This window comes from Elaeis guineensis, chromosome 9 (genome assembly GCF_000442705.2).
Source record: "Elaeis guineensis isolate ETL-2024a chromosome 9, EG11, whole genome shotgun sequence".
In the NCBI taxonomy this organism is placed as follows: Eukaryota; Viridiplantae; Streptophyta; class Magnoliopsida; order Arecales; family Arecaceae; genus Elaeis; species Elaeis guineensis.
The window spans coordinates 12,357,116-12,378,158 of record NC_026001.2 but is presented as its reverse complement, the minus strand read 5'-3'; the positions used below and the strand labels follow the sequence as shown (position 1 = coordinate 12,378,158).

The 21,043-nt window shown below is 35.9% G+C and overlaps 1 protein-coding gene across 3 annotated transcripts; it reads left to right on the top strand.

Moving 5' to 3' along the window:
- Positions 1–1,093: 1,093 nt before the first annotated feature.
- On the top strand, positions 1,094–19,302 carry LOC105051553 (protein STICHEL). 3 transcript variants are annotated; one of them, XM_010932053.4, is made up of 9 exons: positions 1,094–1,373; positions 1,476–1,649; positions 1,788–1,879; positions 10,665–12,722; positions 13,307–13,526; positions 14,474–15,046; positions 16,912–17,692; positions 18,710–18,779; positions 18,854–19,302. In XM_010932053.4, exons 4-9 carry the CDS (start codon positions 10,737–10,739, stop codon positions 18,953–18,955), a joined length of 3,732 nt encoding a protein of 1,243 aa, XP_010930355.1. In that variant the 5' UTR covers positions 1,094–1,373; positions 1,476–1,649; positions 1,788–1,879; positions 10,665–10,736; the 3' UTR covers positions 18,956–19,302. The 3 variants fall into 3 exon arrangements, with proteins under 3 accessions (XP_010930355.1, XP_010930356.1, XP_029122441.1); XM_010932054.4 differs by lacking the exon at positions 1,788–1,879; XM_029266608.2 differs by lacking the exons at positions 1,094–1,373; positions 1,476–1,649; positions 1,788–1,879 and adding an exon at positions 3,589–3,715.
- Positions 19,303–21,043: the final 1,741 nt, after the last annotated feature.

Below are 21,043 nucleotides of genomic sequence, written 5' to 3'. Positions count from 1 at the left end.
CCGAATCTCTAATCTTATTTAAAGCATTTTTTTCCTTCAAGTAATTTCTGAAAAATAAGGAAATGGAGCTAAGTACATGACGGAGAGAGAATGGGGGAAGAGAAAAATCTCCACCCTCCATCCCATATTATCAACATACACAAAAAAAAAAAAAAAAAAAAAAAAAAAAGGAAGAAAAGCAAGTAGAAGAAAAAGGATGAAAACAAAATGAAAATGAGAGCACCTTAAGTTAATTATAATTTTGAGCACATTAAGTTTGTCTTAATTGATACCATAACAATCATTAATTAAATTCTCCCTCCTAGACTAGTTCTGCATGCTTAATATTCTTTTACTATTTTATTGATTCTTCATTAAAGTGGCACATATACCCAAAACAATTCCAACCATGTGATCGTACTTCTCTACCGCTCAAAAGAACCTGGAAGGCCGTTTCCCTCACTAATTGACATGGTTTAATTCACAATGGAAAATTACATATCTACAAAATACTCTTATGGGTTCATATATTTAAAATAATGATTATTATAATTTATGTTATAACCATGTTGTAAGAGAGAACAAATAACAAATGTAGGAAAATAATAGCATAATTTTCAAATAACCATTCAATTAATAAAAAAATTGTTTTCAACCACCCAATCTCTTTTGGAGAAAATTGTTTAAAAATTTAAATTTTATAATAATATATTTTAATAAAAAATAATATAAATAAAAATATTAATTATTATTATTATTATTATTATTATTTTTGAGGGACTCTTGTAACTTGAAATAACTTGCTATATTGGTGGTCACCTTTTCTCCTTGTAGTGTTCAGTAGGAGAAACCATCATAATGACTGTTATTTTAAATTTTTTATATCTTTTACTCAGCAGAATCATGACCGGTGTACATCAAATGTACTATGCAACATTTTTGTCAATTGAGAAATCACAACCGTCCATCAACGGAATTTTTGTTTGAATAGGATTGATGGACGGCTGTGATCACTCCAAGAATGTTGTCTCGCTAGTATTTTTTTTTTTTAATTTTAAATGTGACCCCGCCACACTGCACTGGATTTCACGCTTATTTGCCAGATAAAGAAGAAATAAACAAATGCGGAGAGAAGCACGCAACGGGGAATCTCGGCGGGTTTGGGGGGAAGTTTTTGATTTCAGTGTGTCCGAGGGGGAGAGCGTATACAGTGGGGCGCCAGCTCAAACCCTAGAAATTCTTCCGACCGGAACATCCGCTGCATTAAATCCCCAAAGATCCCAAGATCTCCTCTTCTTTGATTCTTTGATCGCCGGTTCCCGTCACCCCCTTGAAAACCCTCCACTTTTCTCCTCTTTCTTCGCTGCATGCCCTTTTCCGAATCCGGAATTCGAGTATATTTCTTGCTCCAAGATCGGTTTTTTATCTTCTTGTTTGATGGTTGATCTCTTGCTTACTTAATAGTGTTAAATGCTGGTTTAAATGTGCCTCTTTAGGTATTCTTGGAGGGATTTGATGCTGAATCATGAAAAAGGTCATTTTTTTGGGTGGAAAGATAAGAGCTCTCCTCTGCTTGAATCCCTGTCCCTGGTTATGCTGCTAAATGTTGGAGTTTTTTGTGGATGTTCTGATGCGGAGCTATAATGGCCATAAGATCTTGGCAGTTATAGGTAAGAAATCTTGTATCCTTTCATTTCACCTATGACTTTTTTTTTTTCCTGGTTGAAATTATTGTACTATTTCGACGGGTTCTTATGATCTTTTTTTTTCTTTTTCCCCGTGGGTAAAACTTTGATGCTCAATTGTAGCCGCTAAAGCGTTGGTTCTTGGACGACTATTTTCTCTTCTTTTCTTGACTTTGAAAGGAACAAGATCCGTGCAGCTTCTGGTTTGTTTTAAGGTAGACTTTGACATACTCACATTGCAGAGTTTTCTCTTCGCCTCAAGTAGGACAATTGTTATGGTTCAAGCACACGCCTTCCGCAAGATTGTTTTTTGATGCCTAATTAATTCAAACGGCTTGATGCCTCATTAACTGTGTGATCTTCGGTTTCATTTCATCCTCCAGTCTCTCATTGGAATGCCATGCTTGTCTGATTACTTGTAAGCCAATTTTAATAATAAAAAATCATAAATAAAAATCATGTTACCTCAAACAAACTTGTGGTAGGTGTATGTAGGTAATATTCTTTTCCATTGCCTTTTATCTGTGTTTTTTTTCTTATCTAATCTGTTTTCATACCATTATCAGTTTATAATCATCTGCTCCTTATTATTACTTTTACCATTTACCATATTATTGTATCTGGTGTTTAATGTAATGTTTCTGCTTTTCATCATCCATTGCTTTAGCATTTGGAAGGCTGTAACTTCGGATGCCATATTATTATTATGGCTATTTCTATTATTATTACTATTATTTATTATTATTGTCATTAATAATTTCATATGTATGGTTACCATGATTAATTATTATTATTATTGTTATTATTATTATTATTTTGTTCTGACTCTGGCATCATGTTTACAAATTTTTATTGAAATCATACATTTCCTTTTCCTATTTTTGCTGATTTTGGTGGGACTTTGTTTATAATTTGTTGGCTAATCATCAAAACAGATGATTTCCAAATGCTTTGCCATTGTTGTCCTCTATGGACCTTATGAGAGATGAGATCTTCCTCACATCATTTTTTTAAGCTTCATGGTTTTAATTTTGGATTCCTTGATTACAAAACGCATATGTTGCTGGTGGTATAGGCTGCATAGTTTATAACTTATCTAAGCCGTTTGAAACTCTAAATCTTCATTTTTTTAATGGTTTTTGGATTTTCCGTTGAACTTTGTCCCAAATAAGTGGCCCATATTACATTGTAATGATTTCTAAGCAATCTTTGTATGTTTCTAGGCATTCTATTAGCCAATAGATCTGATCATCTAATTTACCTCCATACCTAATGCTTATATTGTAAGCTGACCCTGAATAATTGGGAAAAGGCTGGATGATTATGCTTATGCTTAATTCTTAGACGGTAAATAATGAACATCTAATACCCAATTCTTGGTGAATGAGAACCTGTATAGATGAACCCAGATAGTTGAGAATGCTTGATAGTTATGGTCATATCATATATTTTTATTTTTTTTCTATTCTAATCTCTAACAATGGCACTCATAAGGACTTTTTTTTTATTTTTTTTTATTGCATATCAAGATCATCTTTTTTTAGAAAAAATCAATTTGATGCCGTGGTTGTACTCTTGTGGTTTTGAATTGACAGATTAAAGATAATACACCAAAAATTCCTATTATCTAATTGTTACCCATCTTAATCCGTTTGTTCTGGAACCTGAAAAGTTGATCATCACACAATAAATCTTGTTCCTAGACTGCTGCTGAGTTTGGACTAATGGTGATGACCATGGATATGCAATTTTTCTGACTTGATCCATTTCACTTGGGTGTTAAGGCTTTGGTAGACTCATTGTATATGTCAAATATTATTTACACAATTCTTTTCGTCGGTTAAGAAAGCCAAGAGTGACTTGTAAATCATGTTCTTAGTAGTGGTGAACTATTGAGCTTCAGTAACCATTGTGCGTTTATTCATTTCAGTGCTGTATTTTCTGTAGATGTGGAGATATTGTACTTTTTTGTGTTTCCCAACCGCAGCAGAGCTTATCATGACTTGGGAAATGATAACTACAGAGTATAAACATGTCATATATTCGTAAAGGTAAAAAATTGCGCCTCTTAAGATTATCTAGGATGCAATGATTTATATAATGCTTTTTGAATGGAAAGTTTTGAGGAAGGTTAAGGTAGAAGGAGAAACATGATTCCAAGTGTTGCAATGTGGAGAATAAGGAGCTAGCTAAAAAGGTCAATTGAGAACTTGAATCTAAGTTGATGAGAACTTTTAACAAATATGATCAACAAAAATATGACACTATTTTGCCCTTTCACAGAACTATATAAACATTATAAGATTGTTTAACTATTATTTTTAACGTAGGACACTCGTGAGTTGATCCATACATGTCTTATATAGGCTCTAAGCCAGGAACCACGGGCATCTTTGGACCATGAAATGCCTTACAACCAGTGTGGACTATGATTGAATTTTTTTGAACATTTTTGATAATGTGCTTTTTAGAATGTCAAAATATTAAGCTAAGGCAAGTTTAAACAGACTGTGAGATATGATCCCCATGCCAATGGTGCAGGATATGAAAAGAGCTTAAATGATGACTATTTTCGTGTACAAAGTAATTGGAACTGTTATGGAAATGACTTTGGCCTGATCGCAGGATATGATCTAATAGCAACACTTTGATGTACTAAGTTATGCTCCTGTCTGTGGCATTTCTAGAGATGATTTTACAATACTTTTCTTGAAGTTGGTGAATACATTTTGTCAAATTAAAACCGGTGTCCTTGAAGAATCTATGAAGAGAATGAATAAGCTCTTGAAGCAACTGGTCATGAACTTAAGTTCACATGCATCACCTAATAGACCCAGATCTAGAGCTCGTGATAAATCTTGACATTTGGAGCCATTTCAGTAGGGGTGCATTGCCAATCTAGAACAAACCTTGACTAGAAAACAATAGAGCCTACCGAACTCCAAAATCTTCTACTTGCCACAATATTATTTGGTCGGGTTGCTTAGGTTGGATTGGGAGCTTTGTTGTGGAAATGAAGGTTAAGATTTGGTTGAATTTGATTGGAGCACTGTAGAAATCCCCATGGACTAATAGGATCAGTAGGGTATCTCCAGAGGGTCCAAGATATCACTTCAATATATTGATAGTATCTTTTCCTCAATTAAAAATAATAGATAATTTCTATCAAATAAAAGTCTTATTGCTGGAACAATGGTATCAGTTGTTATTTGGTTTGATACATTGTGGTCGGTTGAGGTTATATTGGACTGGGATTCCGCCTCAGCAGCCGACGGAGATGCTCTAGCTCTTTTATACTCCTTGTTTACCTTCAGTTCATAAATTCAACATTCATGCCGAACAGCTTCTCTCTCGTGCTATGGCTTTGTGCATTTAGCTAGGAACGACTTCCCCGAACCTTTCCCCACCAACTTGCCTAGTTCTTCGAGAACAGCCAATGAGTGCACAAGAGCTGATAGACCAAGACCCACATGGAACCCAGGAAGTGGGGATTCTATCCTATCTACAACAGAAACTGAGGTTGGGTCAAGATGGGTTAGGTTACTCAAGCTTTTCTACCCAGATCCAACTCAACTTAATATGGGGTTGACATTTTCAGCTCAAGCCTGACCAAAGTTATGTACATTTTAGCCAACCCACAGCCAAATTGCAGGTTGGGTTTGGTTGGATTTGGGTCAACCCAGCATACCTTTCAATCTACCTTTTAAGGAAAGCCAATTGTCAAAATCTGTCTATAATTCAATTTTGACAACACTCTTAAAAACCATATAAATTTAATCTTAAAGGAAAATTTTCACGTCTAGTCCTACAATCCTAGTGGGACTAGCAAGTCCAGAGCTAAATCTAATAAATGCCATATCAGTTACCTTTACCAAAATTATTTGGAGCTCCCCCATATTCTTCACTAGCATTTGTAGCTGTTCTCTAAGCTACTCCCTGTCATCTTCTTTTTGCAGAGATTATTGGTAGAGGTTAATGGAAAGAACATGTATATGACTGTCTCATGCTGATATGTGATATTTGGTAGCCAAACTTGAGTTCCCATATAACCTTCTCACTGCTACCACCTTAGAGTTCAAGTGGCAGGGATGGTTTGCACAACCCCTAACCTAAAAAAAAAAAAAAGAATGGATGGGTTTGGTATAAATTAAACTGGATTATGAATGAGCTCAATCTGGTTTAGTGGTATTTAGATTTGATCATCTTCAATTTAATCTGGTTTAAGTTGAGTCATGTCAAAACTTAATTTTGGTCATTTTGGTGACAGTTTAAGTGTTGGATGGTCAGTTCAATTTAATTTAATATTGGGGTCCCTTATAGACAGCATGGTTCTAAGGCCCAGAATTATTTTTCCTAGTGAGAAGTATGAGTGGATGTTTGAGCCTGCAACATCTCAACTAAGGGACTTCTAAACTAGCTGCTTAAGTTCAGTATTGCTCAAACATACTCTTTTTTTTTTTCGGGGGGGGGAGATTAAATATTGTTTTAAATAGAAAAATCTGGTATTTCATTCAAATTCTTCTTTTGGTTCCTGCACCCATACTCTAGTGCAAAATGTGCTACACCCTATTCCAAACTGGAGAAATTTCTTGTTTGGAACCTTGGAGGTTGTTTGCCAAGGATATGACAAAGTTAATTCTTGCAATCATGTCTTAATTGGTGGCACTTCATAATTGTTCTCGAAAAAAAAAAAAAAGAAAAAAGCTGTTCTTTTTCTCCTTATCATGCAAATATCAACATACCAGAGCAAAATTCTGCAATTGAATTGTGTTGTTGATAACTTATGAATGAAAGCTAGAAGAAGATGACCTCTTGGTAATCTTTTCTGCATATATTTTTGTATTTCTTTCCTTTATCCAATTTCTGGGAAAGTGTTGGAGCTATTTGTCCGATTTATTTTGGATTGGATGAGGTAGTAATAAGAAGAAACTGGAGGCGTATGGAAAACCAGAAGAGTGAAGAAAATGGAAGACAGGAGGATGAGAAGATTAATTTCTTTTCATTTTTATTAATTTTAGACTTATACATTGTTCGTGCCATAAATAAATGAATAGTTATTTGTAGTAGCAAATTTCAGTTCCGTAAATTTTGGCTTGAGCTTGGTTAGGCCAAGCACATGTTTGTGTTGGCTTAACATCTTTATTAGTTCTCTAAACAATGCGTTTGAGGGAACAAGAATTGCAGATTGACTCATATGGGAAGGTCTATCAAACGAGTAGACATAATCTACAAATTGATGTCCTTAGTGTAAATAGCACAAGCCAAACAATTGATGTTGAGAGAAATTAAAGTATCAAGTGACATCCTTCACTCATAAAATCAGAAGAACTCATAGCCAGAGAATAACTTTGTGCCTAATGAAGGTCTATGAAACTTAGACATCATTGCAAGATTTGAACATAATGCAAGGTTAAAGGATATGATACACTGTCCAAAATTTAGGACATGGGGTTATGGATATGCGTTCTAAAACTCTAGGTACATTGATGCACCAGTATATAAGGTTGTGTATACATGCTGACAATCATCTGTTCAACCAGAATGAGCATAATCGTCTTGGATGCTTTGTCTTCTCTCATGCTCTACTTCCATAGAAGAGGCAGGCCATGTGCTTTAATTGGATCCATCTGATCCATTTGCATCGAAAACCACCTCTTACCCCCAATTTTTCTCCCCTCTTTATTTTAATCTTTTTCCAAGATCAGACCTTGGGCAATTCTCTCTCTCTCTCTCTCTCTCTCTCTCTCTCTCTCTCTCCTCATGACAATCCCAAGTTGATTGGGAGCACCTTTTCCTCTGGAAAAGATCTGAAGGATCAAATTTACAAAAAAAATAATTGCTGAAGTTATGTAGAGTTAAAGCTTTTAATATGCACTAAAAGAAAAGGTTTAAAACAAATCCAAGCTGAATTTGGTCTTATGCATAATAAAAAGATGAGAAAATTATGCTCAGGGATCAATTTCAAGATCTGAAAGCCTAGGAAAGACTATATGCATGCACAGTCATGCCCCAGAAAGGCAAAAACTAAGCTTGAGTCAACCATACATGATTGAAAATGACATGGTTAAGATTTCATGACTCTTCTACTGTATCTCAGGGATGAGCTGACCCCTACAAATGTAGCTCCGCAGTCCTTCAAAACCAAGACTACACCCAGTCATTGAGTAATTAAAATTAATCCTGATCCTTGAACTAAACTTATGACAAACCTGAACAAGAAAATGATATTTACGTCTCTAGACCTGTCTTTGTAGTTCCTCGCCAGACAACTTGGTCAAAATAAGCATTAGTGCATTCAACACATCTAAAGGATGTCTCATTGAGGCACACTGAAATTGCTTTATTGTACATGAAACTGACACTCGAATCTTTAAGTTAGCGACGCTTGATATTTTGCTATAACTAAATCCAAGAAAATAAAAAATAAAATTAGTTTTAACAAGACTCATCTAACTTTAGACTATATCATTTCTCCTCTCTACATCTTGCACCCTTGTTTTTCTCATGGTTGCTATTGCTAGTTGGCAACACAGAATATCTGGCCATCCATGGTGACAATTTGTATAGGCATGGAAACAAATATTGGAGCTAAGATGGGAGGGAAGCTAGGATTTTGTTTTGATACTGAGGAAAAAAATGTGCTGATTCTAACTTCCAAGCTCACAATTTTAGGTTTCTCAGGATTTCTTTTTCCTGTGGGTGTCTAAACTTGACCTAGACTCTCCAACTTGTCTAAACCCACCTGAAAATTTGGTTTAGGTTGGCCTTTTAGAAACCTGAATAAGTTCCAGTCAGCCTGAATCCAGTCCGTCTAAAACACAAGTCTTGTTGGGTTGTCTATCCAGACTACTCATGTTGGCAAGGTCAGTCTGGTTAAACAGGAAACTTGGAACTTAATTGCCATTGTCATAGTCCAGCTTAAAAAGCTAAATCTCAAGTCCTAAGCTGCCTAAACCGGGTCTCTGCCAGCTGATTTTGTGTATATTTTAGATGAGAATTGCGCTTTATTTAGTAGGATGGATATTTTCTCAGTATTTATAATGTCTTTTTTATGTTGGCCTGTTTTTCTCTCCTTTTTGTGGTTGGTTTTTCTTTTATACGTGGAATGTCATGTTTTTAATGTTTTGTTTTTGTTAATTCTTTTATAATCTAGGTCGGTGGTCTTGAACTTGGCTCAAATTAGAGAGAGTTGGGTGTGGGTTTACATTGTACCAACCCAATTGAATCTGCATATTGTTAAATTTTACATTTTTGACCAACCCGAATTTGACATGATCTGAACCTGAGCAGACCTGCCGATTTGCCACCTGTACTTCTCCCTGTTTGATGCATAAGTCTTCCCATATAAATGTGTCATTTGTCAGAAGTGTGCTCAGTCTTTTTTTTTTCTTAACAAGCTTTTTTCCTTTTCTGGGCTTGATCCTCCTTTTCTATTTCCTCCTTGAGATTCTTCTCTCAAGTTCCTCCTGTAGTGGCAACAATTTTGTATTTATGTTTTAGATTTGTCATTTGATTTGATTTCTTACTAATGCCGCAAGGAAGTGTTACGAAAATTGGACAGCGCAAGTTACAAATTTTGCCTGTTTAAAAGTAAGCGCCTTAAACACTTGGGTTCCAAATAGTCCTTTTTTTTAAGAGGGAGAGAGTCTGTGTTCCTTACAGAAGAAGTGAAACTAATGGATCTGGATGGTAAATATTTGATTAGTTTGGTTTAAGTGGTATGAGTCATCATATTTAGATACTTTGTTGTCAGCCTGCTTCAAGTTAAATCAAGATATGTTGCATAGGCCCCAACTTGGTATTTAGACTATTGGTGGTGTAACTTTCTTTCTACAGATAAGCATTGTTTTCAACTCCATTTCATCCTTCTAAAAGTTACATTCCTCTCAACTATTTATTTTTCAAAATGTTTTTTTAAGGTGCTAAAAGCATTTGCTTTTAGAGCAGCAAACATAAAGAACAACATCAAAGGATTAGTTTCCAGCATTTAGTGAAGGCACAGTCATATGTCTGTATAGGCATTCAGGTAGATATATGTTCACTCAAACATGTATTTGATAAATGTGTTTTGGTAGCAATGTCCCAATTTTATTTTTTGATTTTGGCTATGGAAATTGGATTCAACCCTTTGTTCTTTCAAAATCTTAAAATTTTCTCACCAAAGAAACTTAAATTTTTTAAAATGAGGATACTAAATAATTTGTTGGATCTTATTTGCAAGACATTTTAAGTTGTTGATGCTAGAAATAGGCATGTAAGCTGAGTTTTATACACTTAGTTGCAGTAGTTGCATAATAGCTTGTTTTGATAATTTTGGCAAATCTTGTTTCTGGATCATAAAATTAGAAAGCAATCATTTAAAAAATACGAAGTGATTGTATTAAATTTACAATCTTTAAAATATTTTGGAGCCAATAATTAGAACTTTTAGTAATTTCTAATTTTATATATTGTAAAGATTACCTTTTCTCCAGAGAAAAACATACATGATATCTACGACATGGTTTTTTTATTTACACCTCAAGGTCTTATACCGCCCAATAACTGAGGATAATTTTTATTGGAACTGGAAAAAAATAGCTCAAAGGTTGATTAATACATCAAAAATTTATGTAGGATAAAGGCATCTTTGTATATATTAGACCTATCATTTTATTTAGAATATCAATTATTTCTGGTGTTAAGTGATCATTTGAATGCATGCAAACAACTTATTTTCTTTTGTAGGACATTGGTCCTTTTTCTTTCATATGAAAATCCATATGGGGATTTATTGTCTAGATTTTTGCATGTATTTTAAAAGTAGATAATTGAAATCTTAATCTGAATGTGGTTTCCTTGCATCAAATGTTTTTCTTTTAGTTGTCTTTTATTTAAAACCTTTTCATGTGTTCCTGAAGAATTCTGTTTTCCCACTTCTTTTTTTTTTCTTCTAAAAGGTCTAATTCTGCTATTTAGCTTAACCTGTTCTTTAATAGTGTGACATATTTCCTTATGCAGGTTAGCCAGTTCTGGGCTGCTTTTATGTGTTGGATTTGTGGTCTGAAGTCAGGTTCCAGTTTGTGAGAGAAAATGGTGGAGATCTGTGTAGGTCCAAGTGAACTTCACCTGAGGAAGGAGCTTACTGCTCTTCGAAAGGCACGGTATTTACGTGATCCTGAAACTTGTTCATCATGGAGGTCCCCTTTGAGTTCCAAATCATTTGCAGTGACTTCTACTCTGAACTATGAAAATGGGATCAGAAGGAAGCTAACAGGAGAATGTGGTGAGTCACTAGAACCACCTTTAAGAAGTGAAAACAGAAGGAAAAAAGTTTACCTCTACAATTGGAGGCATGATTCTGGTAAATCGAGTGATAGTGGAATAAAATTGGAGGACAATGACAGGAGAGTATCACTTGAAGGGAGTCCAGAGGTCAGCTTGAGCAATCCTCATGATTTAGATTCTAAGAGTGATACTTATCTTGAAGTTCCTATCAACATATATAATGTTGCAGCTACAAATTCAGAGACTCCAGTGATAAGGACTGCTAAACATCTGAGAAAAAGTTCTATTTCAAAACAGGTGGCGATTAAGCAATCTGCAGTTCCAAATATTCCAGACCTTCCATCCAGCTCCTTAGGAATTCTTAATTCAGTTGAACAGTCTGATGATACTGAGAACTACAGTTCTGAGGATTCACGGCTGTTGGCACATGAGCTAACCTGGAAAACTGGCTGCCTATCTCGTTCTGTCTCACCATTGTTACCTGGATCTGGATGCAGGAATTGGTCGCGTTCATCCAAAATCTGGAGTACTAGAAGAGAGGGGTCATCTCATTCTTGTACTCCTGCTTCAACTAGCTCTTACCACAGATATTATGGAGCTCGAAACCCCAGTACTGTTGGGTCATGGGATGGAAGTGCTACTTCTTATGATGGGGATGAATTGGATCCACCAGACTTACCGAGGCGCCAAGGATGTGGCATTCCTTGCTATTGGTCAAAGAGAACTAAAGACAGAGGCTGTGGAGGTTTTTATTCTCCTTCACTTTCTGATACTTTGAGGAGAAAAGGCAGCAGTATCCTTTGTGGGAGCCAGACATTGTATAATAAGAAGAGATCAACTAGTTCCCACAAGCGAAAATACCTGTCAAAGTCTTCCCAAGGTTTGCCGCTATTATTGACCAACACTTGTGATGGAGGTGATTCATCATCGGATACAGCTAGTGATGAACTGTCCACTAACTTTGGGGAGCTTGATTTGGAGGCATTGAGCCGGTTGGATGGAACAAGATGGTCTAGCTGTAAAAGCCAAGAGGGAGTGGAATTAGGCCGAACTGAAGAGGCTGAGTTGGACATCCTGGAGCAAAGAAGCTTGAGCCAGAAGTATCGGCCAAGGTCTTTTGACGAAATAATCGGACAAAATATTGTTGTTCAGTCACTTAATAATGCCATCTTTAGGGGAAGAATAGCCCCTGCATATCTGTTTCAAGGCCCACGTGGGACAGGAAAAACATCTATAGCAAGAATATTTGCTGCAGCCTTGAGTTGTCTATCCACTGAAGAGAACAAGCCATGTGGCTTGTGTAGCGAGTGCACTGCTTGTTTCAGTGGAAGTGGATCGAATTTGAGAGAAGTGGATGCCACCAATAAGAAGGGTATAGACAGAATTAGGTTGTTGGTAAAAAATTTATCTCTGGCTAAATCATTTTCGCGATACAAAGTCTTTGCTATTGACGAATGCCACATGTTATCTTCCAAAATGTGGTCAGCCTTTATGAAATTTCTTGAGGAGCCACCACCTCGTGTTGTCTTCATATTCATAACTATTGACTCAGACAACTTGCCCCGAGCAATTGTATCACGGTGTCAGAGGTACATCTTTTCGAAGATCAAAGATGTTGATATAATCTTCCGGTTGAGAAAGCTTTCTGCTGCAGAAAACCTTGATGTTGAATTGGATGCTCTAAATTTGATTGCATTAAACTCAGATGGTTCAATTCGGGATGCAGAAACAATGCTAGATCAACTGAGTTTGCTGGGAAGAAAAATCACCACTTCTCTTGTAAATGATCTAGTAAGTTCGCTTCCGAATATTTCTGTTGTTTAGATCATGTTATATTTGCATTTCATCTTTGTTTTGAGATTCAAGTTAATTTAAACTCTGATTCATTTATAAGCTTCTTATATTAGTCTTGACAAAATAATACTGACCTGATTTATGGAATACTGGTGAAGTTGATCATTAGCTCGAAAGGTGTTAATGATAATGAAATATGGATTCACTCCACAAGTCTAATCATACCAAATGATATTACTAGGAGATATTTAAGCATTTGGTCAGGCTTTTGATTTTCTGGAGTCAGTAATCTAGAAACAGTATTAATCATTTTACTTTTTAGGGGAAATATTTATTGAGCATTTGTGAGTTTCTGTATTTGTTTTATGATGAAATTTTTAGATCCTTATCTTAGAATTATCAGGATTTTGGTTTTTGATTTCACCAATGCTGTCAATAGTAGCAACTTTTTATAGTCAAATAGGCATCATAATTTTTTTAGTGAACCTAACAATTGTTAAATATCGTCTTCATTTATGGAGAAGTTTGTAGTAGGATTTACTTCTTTTATATCATAAGCAACTTATTTTGTAAACTTCCAGGTTGGTGTTGTCTCAGAGGAGAAATTACTTGATCTTCTGGAGCTAGCCATGTCATCAAACACCGCAGAAACTGTCAAAAGGTCCAGAGCTCTGATGGATTCTGGTGTTGATCCAATGGCCCTGATGTCTCAATTAGCTGGGCTCATAATGGACATCATTGCTGGAACTTACCGGTTGGCTAACTCACAATGTGGTGGTACAACTCTTGGCAGGCGAAGATGTGAGTACATATGAATGCCTAGTATATTCAAAATCTATGTGCAGAATATGTGATACCTCTATTCATTGATGCAAACTGCTCAGTCAATATGCCATTTCAGTTGGACCTTTGCCATTCAACAAAGGAGAATCATTTCATAAATGTCCTTAGATGTCTTCAACTTATCGCAAGAATGAGTCATGTAAATCCATATGGTGGTGTGGAGAAGAGTGTCATTTTGATTTTTCCTATGGTGGTGTTATATTCATCATAAACTCAGCAGAATCCTGCATACCTGATTAATATTTCTTGTTACCATTTATATACTATCAACATTTGCTTGTATTAATATCAGTCTACTGTGGCATCCTATATCTTTAAGTATTTAGCCACTTGTTTCTAATGCCATTATCATCAGTGATTGTGCCATAGTCTCAGATATTGGTGGGACATCCTGTAGGATACTGGGATGGTACTGTCTTGACGGTTGGAATAGGACCTTCCGATCATTGTCCCAACATCCTGATTGGCATGTTTTGTGACTTTCCCTGTCCCAAGTGTTGGGGTTAGGTGGAACAGTGGTGTGTCCCATTCCATGGGCAAACTGGGACAGCCCCAAACTGCTAGATTTAAAACTTTGGCCTGTACTGATGTGACATAATTCTTTGGTTTCTCTTTCGTTATTTCCTGTCCATCAACTGGTGACACATATTCTATTTTCAGTCATTAACTCCTAAATCTTATGCTATCTGCATCTCTAAATATCTTACTCCTGTATCTTTTACATTTTTATGCAGCAACAATTTTTTTGGCTGAATTTGAAATGCCATATCAACTATATCAGTATGTTTTACATTTTATAACCATATAAACTGTATCTGATAATGGTGGTGTATGTTCTTCGATTAAATCAGATTGATTCAAATATCTGATTCTTAATATACTTTGTCCCTGGGTTTGTTCTCCAGTAACGGAAGCTGAATTAGAGAGATTACAACAAGCATTGAAGATTCTTTCAGATGCTGAAAAGCAGTTAAGGCTTTCAAGTGAGCGCTCAACATGGTTCACTGCAGCTCTTCTTCAGCTTGGCTCTGGCCATAATTTAGAAACTAATGAATCAAGCAACAGCAGCAAACACAGTGCTAAAAAATTGAATGATAGTGCATCTGAAATGGTTAAAAATCCCCTATTTATCAAGAATAAGTCTCATCCTTCACGAATGCTGCAGGGATCAAATTTAGCTTTGATTCCTAGAGCAACCAGTGGACATCCTAGCCCTCATGGTTCATCCTCGTCACATAGAATGACAATGAATGAGAACTTAATCTGCGATGTGCTGCCTGCAGACAGTAGATTTCTTGACAGAAGCTTATTGGATTCTACTCAGACAAATGACACCCCAGGAAAATCATTTGTAAGGTGTGTAAGCGCTGACAAGTTGGCCGATATTTGGAAAAGGTGCATCCAGAGATGCCATTCAAAGACATTGAAAGAATTACTTGGAGCTCATGGACAGCTAGTATCAATCACTGAATGCGAAGGTAAGCCATATTTATCTTAGACTACCATCTGACTTCTAGATAGTTGATTGACATGCTGTAGACCTACATAGGTAACCTTTTTCTGGTTGACCACTCATCTACCTCTCTTAAGCAGTTATTACATTTCAGAGGACTTGTTTGTGATCCTGTAAGCATGGATTGTAGGTGTTGACACTCAGTGGCATTCTGGCCTGGCACTAGCCATGTATGTACTATGTCATGCCAAGAGGTGTAGTATGCTTGGCATGCACAGGCACAGTAGCATGCCAGGTTCTGGTATGCAGCCAGTATCATGCCAGTGCAGTGTGCCAGAAAAGCGCTGATGCTATATTTACCATGCCATGCTCTGCCATGGGTGCTGATGAGCACTACAATCCATGTGTACAAGTTGGCATGTGGAATATATGACATTGGCCACCAGGCAGAACTCAAGACCTGATTGACGCTCCTTGGAACTAATAAAGAACACTCCTTTAATCTGCTTCGGTTTTACTAAACTGCACATGATTTTTTTTATTTTTGATTAGGGCTTCAAGTGGACTGAATTAACCCGCTTCCAATCGGAAACTAATCCACAACTAATCTGGTCCAAACCGAACCGAAGTTATTTGGGTTTGCTTAGATTCAAGAACATGATCTGTTTTTCATATGGATTGGTTTTGGATCCTTAGATTCCCAATTCAAACCAAACTGGCCTGAACTGATTCAAAACTAGGATACTAAATATTTCAAAACTCTCGTTGAATATAAGAAATTCATCTTCTTATGACAGAATTTTCAATAATTTATGTTGATGATTATAATCATGCATGATTATCAATGAAATCTCATGTAGAATATGTTTTTGATAATGTTTACATGTTGCTTAATATTATTTTATTGCATGAGATGTTTATGATATAATTATATAATCAATTTATATATATTTATTGTGAATCATGTTTGGATTGTTTTTGACCTGGTTTGACCCAAAAATCTGATGATTTATAGACATAATATTAAAACCCAAAGGGAATTGGATTAGGTTTGGGTTCAAGTTTTTGACCCGATCCAAATATGGATTGTGCTCAGGTTTGTTCCCATCCCTGATCGAACCCAACCTGCTCGCAGCTCTGTTTTTGACACCTTGCTACAAGTCAGTGAGTGATGGTTTTGCTGTGTGGAGATCTTTGAGGCAATAGCATCCTGCAATTGGAATTAGCAGAGGTTCTATTATATATTGTAATCTCGAGGGCATGCCTTAAAATCAAGTAAACATTAACTTGTAGGGGCTTCAATATTGCTAGAAGCTTTAGCTTTATATATCCTGTTACAGTGCTCCATTGCTTATTACATATGAGATATTATATATGAGTGGAGGTTCATGTACATGCAGATTTTGAGTATTGATAACTCTTGAAAACTTGTAAAATGTTGAGAAATAAAAATAATAATTTTATGTAACTTTCAGGTAATAAAATTTTGTATGTTTAGGGAAATTAATTTTTTCAGAGTATGTTCCCAAGAATTCTGACATTTTAGGATTTTTGATATAGCTAATGCCTGTCTGTCATTTTTTATGGTTTGCTAAAGCCAGTCCTTTCAATACCTCATCAACTTCATGTAACACGTGTGCAGGGTTATAGAATTTTGTTATCCTGCTTCACATAAAACACAAGTCAATCAACTCATATTATCTGGATTTCCATTTATAGTGGATGTTATATTCAAGTGGAATATTAAAAGCTGTTTCTTTATATTACTTTTACATACCCTTCTCTAAGCAAATACTTTTTATCTACAAAAAGCAAAATGCTGGTCAGCCATTCATCTTATTTATGAAGTTGTTCTTGTGTAAGATATAATTTAATGCTACTCTTTTGCAGGCATTTTGTTTGCTTTCATAGCATTTGAGGATAAAAATATAAAATCCAGAGCTGAAAGATTCTTGAGCAGTATCACAAACTCAATGGAGATTGTGTTGAGACAGAATGTAGATGTCAGATTAGGTCTTGTGACTGAAACATTCATGTCAAAGTCTCTCATCAACAGCCAAACAGAAATAATTGGAAACTTGGATAAGGAAAGGAAGATAGAATCTGGGAATCTAACTGATTCTTTAGATAAAGATGGACTCAAAGGAAACCCCCACATGGCTAGCAAAAGTTTGGATTATTCTGATGGAATGCTGCAGAGAATTCTAGAGAATAGCTCTCAAGCGGCAGACAAAGACTTCCAGGTGGCAAATTTTTCCACGTTTTCTTCAGAAGGAAATAATGGAGCCAACAACCCTAAAGAGAAAGGGCAGGAAGCTTTAGTTCAAAGGACACAGACATCACCTACTGACGAGCAAAGGTTAGAGAGTGCATGGCTTCAAGCTGCAGAAAAGTATACACCTGGACTGATTAGTCTTCCAAAACCTGAGAAGAACCAAGTTCTACCACAAAATGGTGTCATCTGTCAGAATCAAGATCAGTCTTCAGCTGCACTGGGTATGTCATCAGAACATTGGGAAGATGAATTGAATCAGGAGATCAAAGCTTTAAAAATTGGCAATACTCAAGGGCACAACAAGGACCAATTTGTTGGGAGGGTCAATCAGCATGCCATTTCGCCTAGTTTATTGCACAGTAACAACTACACAGCCAATTTTGACGGAGAGAACCTGTGAGTTGTAATTTCTTTCAAAGGATTTCAAAGCAGACAAGTGCATTTATCAAATTCTCTGTCCATCTGCTCTTTGTTTTTTTTAATTTGTTAAAAGATATTTTGAACAATCAAGAACTGAATCTTAATGATGTAAGCTTCAAATTTTGCAGAAATTATTGTAAACCTGTGAAAGAAAATCTGAGCTGCAATCATTTCTTGTACAGCAAAAATAATGTTTATTAATTTAGGAACTGACCAATTAGTTTAGACTTGTATCTCTGTTGTTGAGGTCCTTATGTTTATTATTCACATCCAACTGCTTAAATTTGTATCTTTCAGCTTAAATTTTATACGATATAAACCACTAGTACATTATTAAACAATCAATTGAGTAGCTGAGCAGTGTTTGTTGCTTGTTACTATGTTTTCACATTAGTTTTGTAATGCAACTAAAGATGTGCGAAACAAAACAGTAAATTCTGTATGGTACTTCATGTTATCAAGCCAATATCTTTCCAATGTTTTCTTAAGTAGATGTTCTTTATAGTTCCTTGTAGCATGGGGGTATAGATCAACAACTTTCCACCGTGGAGAATGGAGATAATGGTGGATGTGTTATTATACCAATATCTAGGATGTAGAATTAGAGCTTTTTGCCAATTTTATTTTGGATATATTATTTCCTATGCAGACCATATATAGTGGTATCAAGCGTTAAGTATTTAACTAATAAGGCAAAGTATTTGTTTTAGTTTTTAGTTTTGTCTTTCTCTTTTTGTTTTTTTTTTTTTGGTGGCTGTATATGCACATCTATTTTTAAAAGTTAAACTGATCGTGTAGTTTTCGTTGCCTTATAATTTGCACCAACACTCAATTTCATCTGCATTGAGTGAAAATATTTGGACCATTTGAGTTTTGATGCTTTATGATCTGAGATCCAGTAATCAATTTTATAACACATTGATTCAATTTATTTTATATTATTCAATGTTTTCTTATTTTCAGCTGGCCATAATAATTATCACCATATTGCAGGGGATATGAATCAGGATCTGGTTGTAACGGGCTCTTTTGTTGGAAAACTCACAAACCCCATAGAGGAAAGGTAAAGGTTCTCATTCGCATTATTCTTGGAGAGGATTAAACACCCAGAATGACCAATACTATTTTTATTATCAGGTGAAACAGGGAACTCATGTACGATCACAAAAGATCAGCCGGCTTTCATTGTTTGGGCAGTGTGGGAAATCGAGGTCAACAGAAAGCAGATTCAAGAAATGATTAAACAAAATCAGAAATATAAAGCCGCATGCCTTCTTACACCTTCCTGTATATTTTTGTAGAGCCATTCATTCTTCACATATGGAAGGTAACTGGATGAGTCCGCCACCTCTTCTGATTTGCTAGACTAGCCATTCCCCACAGGTAATGGGATAAAAAGGAGGGCAAACCCAGATGAATTCCTTTCCAATATGTTCACTTTAGAACTGGTGGCTGATCAAGTTGGTTATTCTGAAGTGAATATGTTTACTTTCCATCCTGTTTACTTTAGAGTTTAGACAGATGCTGTAGTGTTTAACATTTATGAATTTCTTCAATTAAATTTTTGCTTTTTTTTTTTTTTTCCCCACCTTCATGGTTGTTAAATTACATTTACCGTGATGGGATTTGTGTCATGGCTCGAATCACCAACTAAAATGCATTCTCCCCACTAAGTGGAAAATGGGACAATAGAGCACTTGCACAGGGTTAAAATGAACAAAAGATGGTAATCTTTGACATTAATGTGGTCAGCTGATATATCCCATTTTGCAAGTAGTTTGATATTTCCTGGAGTTTATTGAGTTGGGACTATGTAATGCGGAAGACTGGTCTGCCAATGATGAGGACCCATTTGATGGAGATCAAGTCCATTGTTTCTTGGGCATATCAAAGATTCTAGCAATTGCTTTGCAGTTATATGTTTATTTGATATGTATGGTCTATGGTGACGTTCTTTGTGAGGAATTCAGTTTTTCTGATATTCCTTTTGTATAAACCTAGCATTACAAGCCCTCTCCTGGAATGTTTTTGTATATTTCTAAAATTTTGTGGTGGATCAGGATGAGAATGAATCTGGGAATCCAGGATATATATGCATCCTGGAGCTCCTTCCCTCAGTGGAGAAGTTTTTTTAGAGAAAGAGGGGTGTTGAGGTGAGGGTAGCCTCCTGCTTTGCTTGACCGATTCTTTGGAGTTGGAGGAAGATTGACCTTGAACAAGATGGAGCTGTTTTCAATCAGAAAGCAGCAAAAAAAAAAAGCTGCCATTTTTTCCCCTAGAACAGCAGTCCCTGGATAAGAAAAGCCTAAACTCAAACACACACAATGGGCTCGATACAAACAAAGAAAAGAAACAAGAAGTGATGACCCCATGTTCTGTTCATGTCTGCCTGCTGGGAAAAACTCTCCCTTCGAGAACTTAATGTAACATTCTCCAGCAAATTGCAATATAGGAACATATAATTGTTGTCTTGATTTCCTGCAGCGTTTGGAAAGCTCAAGTCTGACCTGAGGCTCAACTATTCTGAGGAAATAGATAAGCATATTATATTCTAGCAATATGCTAATATATGAATTCCTTTCAAGTTTATACCACTTCTTAAAATTTTTAAAAGAAGTAAAATTAGCAGAAATTGTTGTCATTGCTGCATGGGAGCCTTGGATAACTGGAAGGTTACTCAATTTTGTATGAATAGGGAGATAACCATCTTAATCTCGTAATCTATACAAATGCAGGCAACAATCATTAACCGCGGTTGTTTTGAATTATTAATGTGGGTTGGAACAGTGACTTGAATGGCGATGCAGTGGTAGCAAAATTTCAAACAATCATTAGAGACTAGATGTTAAAATATTACAGGAATAGCTTGTGATAAGGTGAATTAATTTTGTTTTAGAGGCTCTGGAAACGGAGACAAGTGGCCATTGTAGGGTAGACAATTGCTGCTACATCTAGGTGTTGGACTTAGCAATCAAAAAATTCTACATAACACATGGGAAGAGGTGGCGCATTTGGTTGATCCTCCAGCATGTTTTATAAAAAATAAAGCAACTTCATATAGGACAAGTCTGCCCTCTTTGGAAATTATTGAGAAGTATAAAAAATAGAATTTTTAAATTAGCAATCCGGTTATGAAGTCTTGTTTTGAGTTCGATGGCTAGCATAAAGCAATCAGAAGCAGTTTGAAAATGATGTGAACCTTAGAAGGGTTTCAAGCATGCGACCAAACAGGATTGCGTTTTTTTCTGTTAAAAATTTAATTCAAGGGAAATAGCAGAATATTTTACTGCACTAATTTACTGCAAAGCAACACTACTTATTTTCCAT

Bases quoted from the DNA above. Each gene is read 5' to 3' on its own strand.
- LOC105051553 (XM_010932054.4), top strand. From the start codon at position 10,737: ATGGTGGAGATCTGTGTAGGTCCAAGTGAACTTCACCTGAGGAAGGAG. The intron at 13,527-14,473 runs GTGAGTACATAT...TTTGTTCTCCAG, and splicing joins AACTCTTGGCAGGCGAAGAT to TAACGGAAGCTGAATTAGAG. The intron at 18,780-18,853 runs GTAAAGGTTCTC...TTTTATTATCAG, and splicing joins ACAAACCCCATAGAGGAAAG to GTGAAACAGGGAACTCATGT.